The 12667-nt window shown below is 36.9% G+C and overlaps 1 protein-coding gene across 4 annotated transcripts in view; it reads left to right on the top strand.

Moving 5' to 3' along the window:
• The first annotated feature begins 2418 nt into the window (after positions 1–2418).
• prdm16 (PR domain containing 16) overlaps positions 2419–12667 on the top strand; it is a 269776-nt gene continuing 259527 nt past the window's right edge. For all 4 annotated transcript variants that reach the window (XM_088332122.1, XM_088332125.1, XM_088332124.1 and 1 more), the window contains exon 1: positions 2419–2494. In XM_088332122.1, coding sequence (XP_088188248.1) covers positions 2458–2494 — 37 coding nt within the window. In that variant the 5' untranslated portion in view covers positions 2419–2457. The remainder of the gene's footprint in view (positions 2495–12667) is intronic.

Genomic DNA, 12667 nt, shown 5'->3' on the forward strand with positions numbered 1-12667 from the left:
TAATAACAACACCAACAAACAACAACAACAACAATAATAATGATAATAATAATAACAATACTACTACTACTACTACTACTACTACTACTACTACTAATAATAATAATAATAATAATAATAACAATAAATATTATTATTATTATTATAAAGCTAAGTTGTTGCAGTAGTAGTAACAAAAACAATGTTTTTTTAATGATTATATCTAATAATAATGTAAAATAACAATTATGAATAATAGCTCCAATAAATAATAACAATTAGATGAGCTTCCAGTGAGAATAGCAGCTGGGGTATGTCGCCACCTCACGCAGGCAGACGGCAGCCCCTCCATCAACGCAGATCTTTAATAGGCTCCAACACAGTGCCGCCTTTATTTGGCCCAAAGCACACGCAAACTATTCCCATATGACATGCTTGCTTCAGGCAGAGGCACCATGTGGAGCCTGGCCAATCACTCCGCTTCTAATGCACGCTGACAAACTTTTCTCACTTTTTGGACGCTGCTGCGTGGGGCAGTCCAAAAATAATTGTTGCGTCGCACGATTTGATTACAGTTCCTTGTTTTTCGTTCATGCGTGCAAGAAAAAAAAGCATGGGCACACAAACGCAAATATGCAGGTGAACATTACCTGTACTTGCACTCTGCATCTGAAGCTCAAAACGTATTTGGACATTTCTGAAACACACACACACACAATGAAAAAACATAAAAATAAGTGCAGAATCGCTTGATAGAGGATTTGTATTATTTTCACCATTTTGATTTGAGGGGGTTGGAGGTATTTTGTGGTGCAAAACTGCATGCTAGATAACAAGGAATTATGTGCCATCCAGGGGAAGAACATACCAACATGGGACAGTCCCAAAATAATTGTTGGGTTACAAGATTTGATTATAGTTCATTTTTTTCATCATGCATGGAACAAAAACATGAATACACAAACTAAAATGTACATTACATTTCAGCATTACCTGTACTTGGAATCTGCAACTGAAACCAAAAACATATTTGTAAATTCCTGAAGCACACGCACGCAATAAGCAAACCTTCCAAAAACATGCGTGTCAGGTTAATTGGCATGTCCAAATTGTCCTTAGGTGTGAATGAGCGAGCGAGTTGGTGTCGCCGTGCGACCAGTTTAGGGTGTTCCCTGCCCACTGCCTGAAGATGTCGCTGGGATGGGCTCCAGCACCCCCCCTGCCCTACTGAGGATAAGCGGCACAGATAATAGATGGATTGACAAAAAAGTGCAGATTTGCTTGTTTTCAAATGTATATTATTATTTGCAATTGTGGTTAGGTGGTCTTTGGGGGTACGCCATGGGGCAAAAAGCTCCATCATACTTTACCTGTAATAATGTGCAAAACCATACCACCACGGGACAGTTCCAAAATAATTATTGCGTCGCATACATAGATCACAATTGATTTATTTTCCTTCATGAATGCGACAAAAACAAATGCATGGGTGACACAAATGAAAAGTAGACATAACACTTGCATGTACTGTACGTGTACTCTAGAGCCGAATCCAAAAATGTTTGGTAATTCTGAAGAGCGCGAGTGCGCGCGCGCGCGCACACACACACACTGAACAAACATAGAAATAACTTGCTTGATTTAAGATTTATAATATTATTCACAACTTTGGCTTGGGGGGGTATATGCCATGGTGCAAAAAGCAGCATACACACTTTTAAGAATCAATGCTATTGGAGAAGCCTAGTCCACCATGGGACGATTCCAAAATAATTATTGCCTTGCAAGATATGATCACAGTTATTTTTCTATCGCACATTCAAAAACATTAAAATCAATTTAAATGAATGAAAACACAAACAAAAATATGCATTACACTTCAAAAGTAAACATTACCTTCACCTGGACTTGCGTTGGGGGCTGTCATGGCGCAAAAAAAAAATGCACTCACACGTAACAGTGTGCTATTAAAGCAAGATACTACTGTACCACCTTTTGGTTAAATTTTGCAAAAAAGTGATACTAATAAATATATTATTTATAATAGCAATAACCATTTGACCTACCTGGTACTATACCCGGGAAAGAAGCACCTCTCCGCCTTGAGTTAAATGCAAGTGGGTGCTGCCAGCATCGGGGCTGGGTGGGCTGGGAACTGGGGCTGCATTGAGGAGGGGGAGGTGGGGAGCATGAGGAGAGAGAAGGTGCAAGTTTGAGGAGAGAGCAGCATGTGGAGGAGGAGGTAGAGGAGGAGGGCAAGAGATAAGTGATCTAAAGGGGAGACGATAGGACAAGAAAAAAAAGTGATGGTGATGAATACGTTGGAAAGTTTTTTGGCCCCGACGCGGGTGTCAGATTGAATGGGTCTGTGCGCATGTGCGAAGGTGTCCGAACTGACAATGCTGGTGAGATGAAGATAGTGCTGTTGCTGCTTCTGGACTCACCGTGGACGACGAGAGGAATCTACAAGGCGACAAGATGAGATCCAAGGCGAGGGCGAGGAAACTGGCCAAAAGTAAGTCCTGCGTCTTTCGGGTTTGTTATTCCCCACCACCCAGCGGTAAAATCATTAAATCAGGAAATAAAACGCAGCGCTTTACTCTTGCACGTCCGGTGTCATTGTGAGAAGAAGCACGGGGATAGGCACTTTTGGGAGAACTTTTTGGTGCGCTCCAGTGCGAATTTGTGTGCGCTTTGCGGTATCGCTTTCCTCGCGTCAAAAGTTGGAACGTTACCATTTTCAAAGCCACTCGTCTCTCCTGCTTTGAGATTTTTTGTTTTTTCTTTTGGCTTGCTGCAGAAAAAGTTGCCCGAACGGATTCGAAGGTTCCGAATCCTTCTAAGACTTGTGAAATCACATCGTTCCCGTCACGTGTAATAGTGGGCGCTGTGGTACCGTCCCGCAGCATGTCTTACCCGAGGCTTGCAGCCTATTTTTATTTTAGTTCTTTTAAGGGATTGGGGGTTAAAAATCACAAATATTTAGTCTTCCGTTTGTTTGTCATCACTCACTCTCCATAGGCTGCGTCACTGCCCCTTTCTAAAACCAAATTCAACCCCACTCTACACACGAACACACACACTGACACACGCACACTCACACCTTCGATGAGTGCCGATCAAAAATACAATTTTAAAATTTCACATCCTAGCCTCAAATATTCGTTGTATTTTTTTTTCTCCCAGTTCTGATATTATTTTCTTGCAATGTTAACTCGATTCAAATAATATGCAGATGATGATGATGATGATGATGATGATGTTGTTGACAAGTTCCCTGCTGGCATTTTAATGCATTGTGATCTTATGCAGGACACAGTTTGTGATATTTACCAACAAATATTTATTTATATACAATTAATACAATTGAGCAACCTGGTCTTTTTAAATTTTAACCGTAAATAATTAAATCTCATTTTATGGTAACAATTCTCGGAAGAATTGATATTATGTTTGCAGTGTTATAAGTGCAATCATAACATTGCATTAATTGCCATTGCATATTTTATTTGTACTATTGCTATTGTACTGATGCGATTACAACTTAGCCATTCTAATGTCAAACTTGTAAATAATTTCGGTATATGATTTAAATATTCGTTTTCTAATTTTTTCTGATTTATGTCTTTACTACATTTTGATTCATGAGTGCCATGTAGTAAAAATGGTCACTACGTTGTTATCAATGGCAGGGAATGCAATTGTCAAATTCTAACGTTGTCTCATGGTGCAGCACATTTGATTAAATTCTCTAAACAATGAATGCACCACGCCTGGAACTATACTGTGTATTCTAAATCCGTAATTTATTTTGCAGATTCTTTCATCGTACTTTTGCTATGATACACTTATGATTTAGGCCAGTCTCAAAGCACCACCTTGTAAATATTTCGCCTGTTAATTCTGAAATTTTTTAATTCTTTTTTTCTAATCCAAATGACGTGTTTATCCCGGAGTATCTAATCTCGTTGAAAACAACGTTGTTATGCAAAATAATCTCGTTTTAAAACTAAACCGTGGCCTTTATTTTCAAATTTCTTAAGGCCACATTTTGCATGCTCTTATTAGGCCTATGTTCGTGGGGAGCGTCCCCCACCCACCTTTTCTCCTTTCCTTTTTTTTTTTGCTTTTAGCGGAAATCGCTAATTGGTGTGCTTAAGCTAATTGCTTGAACGTGTCGAACCAGAGCGCTCCTTGTGAGTCTTCTTGATCTGCAAACAGCAGAAGTTGTTAGTCTGTTGATCCTGGTGCTAATGAACACAAATACATGGCTTTGCACAGCCTTCCTCGCGCAATCTCAATGGATACGTTCAAGTCCCGGCCGTTGTGGAAATCCCTGATTTTCTTTTGTATATGAAACTTTTTATAATCTATTTTATTGTCAAGCAACCATTTCCCTTGCACTTAAGTCCCCCTCAAAAATAAATGGCTATGATCCTCTGGAGACGTTTGCCGCCACATGCGTCACCGTGTATAAATGTGTGTGCACACAGCCGCTCGCGCGCACGAATGTATCATGTTTTTTACTACAAACACAAAAACGACAAAACGTTTTTTGTTCCATGCAGAACTGGTTGGTTGGTCGGTTGGTTGGATCCCTTAATCACTAGGGATGTAGAGGGCACCATTTCTTGTGGTGTGTCTTGGGCAAGACCAGCTACTTTAATTGTTGAGTCCTGAATGTATTTAATGAAATACACAAACATAAATAAATAAATACAATATATATATATATATATATATATATATATATATATATATATATATATATATATATATATATATATATATATATATATATATATATATATATATATATATATATATAATTACTATTGGGTTAACTGTTTCCTTATTGATGGCTTCCAATATATAGCGTTGCCTGCTAGTAAGAAATTTGCAAAAAAGTAAGTTTGCGCTGATTTGCAGTCCTGCCAATAGCTGGCCATCAGTCTTTGTTGTGATCCACTAGCTCAAAGTCAGATGGGATCAACTCCAGCTCCACCCGTGAACCTTGATAGATTGATGTCGTGTGTGCTTTGAAGTTGCACACAACTTCTTGTCCTCACACTTTATGAAACTTCTTGCACACTAGCAGTCGGCTTGTAAGCCATTTGAACTGGGCTCACTCGGCGACGTGAGGTGGATGTAATATTTTCGAATCTGGGGTTGAGTCCTGGCTGCAGGCTCTCACCTCTCACTTGTATTGAATTGAATATTCTTTATTGTAATTGATGTCAACAATGTGAAACATGGTATGCAACTAGATTAGAGATGACACTTAAAGCTAATCATGTAAAAAGATCTAAAAGAGAAAAACAATAAAACACTGTCAGGTTAAATAGCTAGAAAAATATTTCAAATAAAGTACTCATTGACGGGCCTAAATTGGAATGATAATGCAATGAAAAAAATAGTGCATCATAATAATAGTGCAATAATGAAAAATCCCAGTCACAAGATATATATTGTTCACAGTTTTGTGCAATTATACTTAGCAGTCACAAAAAACAAAAGAAAATAAGTCACAAAATATATCCTTTCACAGTTTTGTGTGCATGTTTAGGGTGATAATAAGCGGTATATGGCTTCGGTGATAACCCTTGGGAAGAAACTGTCTCTTTGTCCTTGTTTTAGTTAAGGGACATGTCTACCTGTCTACCAGATGACAACTGGTCAAAGAGGTGGTTGCCCAAATAGGAAGAGTGCTTTGAAATGTGAATGACTATGCTGCGGTTTTGCAAGCTAGCAATGTCCTCTAGACTGGGCAGAGAGCATCCGATGATCATCCGGGCAGCGTTGATTGCATACTACACCGTGACGCTACCTGCCAGAATGCTCTGCCCTGTGGCTTTGCAAACCAAAGTACATCCACACACACAAACACAGGGACAATACACGTGTTGCAGTTGGATTTGGTGTCCATCCGTCAGTAACGTAACCAGTCACTTTGATTTGTACCCAATATGTTTAATTTCATCATCTTGTGGTCTTCGTCATTATAGTGTTGGATTTCATGGGTTATATTATCAAAGTGGAAGAATTGTTAAATGTTGCTTCATTCACTCTCTCCGTAAACAATTGAGTGGAGTCATTTAGCGAGAATAGAAGAGTGTTACGCTTTCTTTACAGAGCCAAGGCGTCTGCTCCACTTAAGAGAAAACACACAAAAAAATCAAAAAGTTGGGATGCTAAAAATAATAATGACCTCATGTCTGATGTCGTACTCCGTTTAAAATCTACGGCTGTTTAGTGGAACACAACACTGACCTACAGTATACCACTTGCATGGACTTCAATTTTCTGTCTCTTGGCATAAAGAGAAAGATTATTTTACAAATCTACTAGCTATGTATTGTTATTGGCATCGACAGACAAACCGCAATTTGGATTTTAATGTGTGGTTTTTTTTTTTTTTTTTGTAATGTTATTTGTTTTTGGTATAGTGGTGGGGGTGCAGGTTCCTCTTTCTATTATGGTGGTTCTCAGCTGTTGAGGGCCCACCACCCCAACCTGAATACAAGCCATGATCTAAATCAATACATAAAATTCCACTTTTCGAACTTATTGATGTAAAACTTAAATCATTGTTTTGTATACTTCGACACAGCTTTCTTTCTTTCTTTCCTTGTGTCTTTCTTTCTTTCTTTCTTTCTTTCTTTCTTTCTTTCTTTCTTTCTTTCTTTCTTTCTTTCTTTCTTTCTTTCTTTCTTTCTTTCTTTCTTTCTTTCTTTCTTTCTTTCTTTCTTTCTTTCTTTCTTTCTTTCTTTCTTTTTTTTCCTTTCTGGCATTCTTCCCCTTGCTTTTTAACACTCGTTTTAGGCTGCATAATGGAAGGAAGCGACATCAAGTGGTCAAATAATACACACAAACATTTTGGCAAAAAAAAGAAGATTCATTTTAATAGCTTTGTCTCCAATATGATAAAATCCAAATCTCATATTCTCCACTATATTAGCCAAACTAACTTTACTGGTCTTTTTCTGGGGAAATAGTCGGTGTCAACTCGCATCTGCAGGGCATTATTGCAGTCCCAAGTTAAGGAGTGTCATTTACCCTGTCATTATTTTTTTTTTAGGATTATTTTACCAAGGCAAAGGCCTGCCACCCCCTAAAAACGAGCCTGCAACTCACTTTTGGGTCCCGACCCCCCAGTTGAGAACCACTGTTCTATCTATTCTATTTCTTATGTGAACACAGAATAGGAAAGTGAGCCTATTAAAATCACCCTCACTTGCTCAATTGTTGTCCTGTGATCTCTTGGTTTATCCTAAACCTCACAATTATTTTGTCAATTTGTAAAGCTAACCTTTGTTTTTATACCCTTGAAAAAAAATGTCAAAAAGTACAAAATAAATCTGGTTTCTGCTTCTGAAGCATATGGTCTCCATTTGATACAATGATACAAATACAGATGAATTTCTCTGAGTAATCATACCTTGAGATTTATTGAGAGAACAGACATTTCCCACTTTAAATACATGTGCAGAGTTCATTTCTACTCGCGCTTCTCTCCTAACTTTTTTTGGTCTCTTTCACTTTTAGATATGTTACTACAAAGAAGAAATTTGAATACGAGAGAACGATGGCTCATCCATTCTCGATTATTTTCATGCATTTATTACAATTTTATATTCCTAGTTGCTTCTACAATGGTTTAGTTTTTACTCATACCTTGATGTTTGTGCCTACTCCAAGAAAAGACTTCCATAGTAATTCACTCACACCTTGTTTTATGGTTTCTGCCCATCTCGGACTTTAGGGACCTTAATTTGCAAATGGCACAAAAGTTATTGTATTAACATGACACCCATACAGGTATGCAATAAATATCAAGAGCAATAGACCAAAAAAACAAAAAATATGGATTGAATTAATATCCATGACAGACTACTTAATAGTGTCAGTGTGGTAATTAGTCTACTATGCTTCAGCTCCACATAACTTACATTCTTTTTCAAAAACTGTAACAACTGACATAAACATGTTATACAGAAATGCATTAAAACACTACTATACAGCATTTGTAAATCCAGGTAGGTCCAGAGGTCACCAATGTGGTGCATGCAGGAACTGGGTGGCCTTCAAGAACATCTGAGTATATCACAGAACTGAACCGAAAATGGATTACCAATGAAGTGTCATTATGATGTTTTCTGAAATTTAAAGATGTAAACAGAAGAACAGGTTCTGATCTGTTTTATATTCGTGTTTATTTTGTAACTTATAAAATAAACCATTCACAAGTTTAATATATTTAAATACCTTAAAAACTCTAAATAAATCTTTTTAGAATCAATATTTCAGATATAAGGTCAATATTATAGATACATTTGTTTTAGTGGTTGACCGAGTCTATTTTAGCATACTCATAATGATTATGACCTATTAAATATGAAAAAAAGTCTATTTTTCCCTGTTCCGTTCTATTCTATTCTATTCTATTCTATTCTATTCTATTCTATTCTATTCTATTCTATTCTATTCTATTCTATTCTAGTCAAGTCATGTTTATTTGTATAGCCTTTAATCACAAGGAATCTCAAAGGGCGGCACAGACCACAGATTATTGCAAACTACAGACTATATTCTATTCTGTTTTAGAAATATCACGAGAATTCCCAATTGATAATTGTTATTATATGTGCATATCAAACTGCTATCTGTCTGCACTACTGTATTCTGTTCTATTCTATTCTATTCTGTTCTATTCTATTCTATTCTATTCTATTCTATTCTATTCTATTCTATTCTATTCTATTCTAACAATCATTGTTAATTGATAATTGTTATTATATGTGCATATCAAACTACTAGCCATTTGCACTAATCAGTAACAAAAAAGTAGCTCCCGGCCTTAAAAAAGTGGATGACCTATGGTGTAACATAAACACATTTTTCACAGGTGGTGTAGTTTTGCCCTTGTTGTTTTTTTTGTTCATATAAATAATATAGAAATCAGGGCTCACATATTTTACACCAACGATATGATTTAACCCTAATCAATTACAAACAGGAAAGGTTGAGTGCAAGCAGTGTTGCAATTTTCGGTAGGTGATTGGGGTCTTGTCCGCTCTGACTCTCGTTCAGAATGGCACTACCATGGGTGGGCACCTACCGCTGATCCAAACAAGCTTCTTTTTGCAGTCCGGTGCCGTGGCAAGTTGTACATTGAGTTGACATGCAAATACCAGCAAGCATTAAGCCATTGCACATGGCTGCAAATCCCGCTCATTCCACTGATACGCTGACCTCACATTATCCAGTTGGCAAATATTCCCCCTCCCTGCCTTGCTCCATGACCTCATCTGCTGTGTTTGTGAAAACATCCTTTGGCAGGTTTGGAGATTTCACTGATATTTTTGCTCTCGGTGCCCCCCCACCACCTCAAAACACCCACCTCTTCTTCCCTAGAGTCTGTGTTTTAAAAACGGGAACAATTAAGCAAAATGTCTCCGGTGACTGTCAACTATCTAATGCAATTGTCCAAAAATAAAGGCCTCCCTCCATATTGGGTCCGCCCCCCGCTGAACAATAGCCGAGAGCATTTTCTTGCACATTTTTGTTTAACATAAAACTGAACTCATGGGCACAATTTTGTTACAAGATTTGAAACCATGTCACGAAGCCCAGATCACTGAATTCTTATCACTGGACTAGCAATAACACATTGTGGGTGACATATGAAAAGGCATTGGGTTTTATCCCATTATCACACTGATCATGGAACCAAAGACAAAAGTTAATTTTGTTCTTTATTTCAGCTGTTACATGTGAAATGCACAACAAAATTAACATTGGTCTCTCGTAAAGTGACTAAAGATAGCATGATAATGAGATAGGAACCAATGTGTTTTTATATGTAAATTCATACGTAATCCAATGTTGGTCACTCCCACTATTTCAAATGTTACAAAAAAAATACATTTGCCACTATCGATGCTTAAAGGTGCTGTCCAAAACTTCAAAATATTTTACATGCTGACACAATCTTCTGGCTGAAAACATTATTGCAGCCTCTGTCAAGCTGCTTGTACGGCACAAGGAGGCAGTATCTCTCTTAGACGCACATTTTTAAACACTTCTTTTTTCATCTGTTTTGAGGTTTGGGTTGATGTTTACAATATATTTAAAACAGTCCTTTTCTTACTTTCACCTTTTTCAACCTAAAATAAAAGAAAACCTCTTACGTGTGCGTGATATCACTCTCCTCAACTATGACCTCGCTTTCCTTCAGCCTATTGCACTCTGTGGCCGGAACAGGATAATAAAAGTAAGATAAAATCAGTTAGGTGCGGGAAACAAAATATATAAAGGATATTTGATATTAACTTAATACAGAAAATATTTAATTCTGAACTAAAAGTACGCACCCCACCTATAAAATATAAAACAATTTATTGTGATTGTAACATGTGAAACTCACAACAAAATTTATTTTTGTCCCTGATACCTTGACTAATAACAGTGTTGTAAAAAGATAAAAACCCACAACCTTTTTCAGGTTATGTATGTCACTAGTGGTCCAGCGCTTTACAAACCAAGCTCATCTTGGACCTGTTAAAATGGTGCACTGCACAACAGAAAGTTAATGTTCTACTTTTTTTATATGAAGAACACACAGCATGATATTTTTTATTTTATCTTTTATTGTCTGACTTATAATTCTTTGAATAATCTGCAGAGAGTTATTTGGTAATAATTTATTTTACTACATTATTAGTGTTTTTTTTTTGTTGTATATTCTGGCGTATGTTCGGTGGACAATTTAAATAGGTAATTAGACTGTGGCCTTCTAGAAAACATTACATCCACACATTCCGGCACTCATGCAATCATCACACTTTTTCTGTTACAAACTAATTCCGGCCCTTCATAAGGTAAGGGACAAGTTATGTGACCCCATACGAAAAGTTGGGGGACCCTAGCGTCTCTAGCTCATCTTCACTTCCATGGCACACTGGTTAATGTGAAAATTCTTTCGTTCTTTCTCTCCCCGGCACACGTTTTTGCACCACCCACTGTGAAGCGGTGCTTGCTGTTTGCCAGATGAAGGGTGAATGTGTGGAGTCCTAATGAGCTTGTTGTAGCAGCCCTCATGATTCCCTCCACGTCGCGGCGTCCCGGGGCTCGCTCAGCATTGTGACTAGTCTTATCTGGGTTTAATCCCGATTTGTTTGGTATTAGCCAGGTCACTTTTCCCACTTTCTCCTATGTTCCCTTTTATTTCTTCATTTGCCCTGACTCCGCTCTTTTCATTTGATCCTCAAATCCAGATTTGTCGGTGCAACGAACTTTGTGTCCTGGATATGATTGTGCAGGTTGATGATGAAAAATCTTGTTTTTAACCAAAAAAGAAAAGCAATTGAGAGAAAAATATCATTTGTGTCAGACTATCTAAGCATACAGGCTACAGATGAAATTCAAACCTTGAAAATGAGGGCCAATGACTATGAAAACTCAACCCACAGTGGTCCTTCAATCAAAGTCTCATACAGTGATAAGTATTGATGGCATTGAAGATTGTTTGATTGTTTTATGAGGATATTGTTCAATTAATATAGTTCTGGCCACAAATGATGATTAGTCAGACCAATAATTCGGCAAAATTCCCTTTGAACAAAAAGATGGACTCACAGTGCTAAGACACCCACTCATATCATTGTGGCTTCAAGCTGTTCAGTATTTGCTTAGAAAACATAAGTTGTGGGCTTCCTGTGTCACAATATTCATCAATCCTCTTATGAAGCCTTCAGAAACCAATTAATGTACGTTTATCTTTTTTTGCAGATTACATTTTTGGTGATGTTTATTGATGTATATTGTGAAGTTAACTTAAATAATCTGTTATAGGTATTAGCTTGGAAACATGCAATCTATTTTGTAGTTTTCTATGTTTATGACAACTGAAATGGTATACTGTACAGCTTTACGGAAACACTTGGTGCATTGTTGATTATACACAGGTTTAATGTTTAAAAAACACCTTTATTCTCTTTAAAGTTTCACTTTATGTCATTTATTATGAATTTGTGTTTTCAGAAATCATTAAAGGGACACACATGCTCTTTCCCTGCTTCATGAAGAGACATTTTGCTGCTTATCTAAGTTTCACACTTAACGCAACTCAACACCTAAAGGAATCAATGCAATAATGATAATTATTTTTGACTATCTAATCGCACAATCAAAATTTTAGGTAGAATCACATTGGCTGACTCTGATTCCCTGTACCAACACTTCAGAATCAAGTTTTCGGAACTTTCGAGCTGAGTGAGTGTCATTGCATCTTGCTCACAAGCACTCGAACTTAGATGTCAATTGCTTTATCTAACCATGATTTGTTATCTAAAACATTTGATTTTGTTTTTAAATAAACAAGTTCAATATCAAGAACATGCAAAATAATACTTGAACGAAATCATAATAATTACAAGTTTGAAGTAATGTACAGTAAAATAAAAATATGACATTGGCTTAATCCTATAGAAAATACAAGTTTACAAAAGCAAAAAAATCCAGAAATGTTGTGAATAAAAAACGGTAATCCTAGGGATTTCAAAAGGGAATAATTTTATTTAAAAAAAAGTTCCTTAAAAGTTAAAATGTGATTTAAAAAAAAATGAGAAACAAAAATGTTGTGTATGCAAATATAGGGAAAAAAAGACTACTTTTCTCTACACATTGT

The sequence above is a fragment of the Urocampus carinirostris genome, chromosome 3 (assembly GCF_059441175.1).
Source record: "Urocampus carinirostris isolate Australia breed hairy pipefish chromosome 3, RoL_Ucar_1.0, whole genome shotgun sequence".
NCBI classification, from domain to species: Eukaryota; Metazoa; Chordata; class Actinopteri; order Syngnathiformes; family Syngnathidae; genus Urocampus; species Urocampus carinirostris.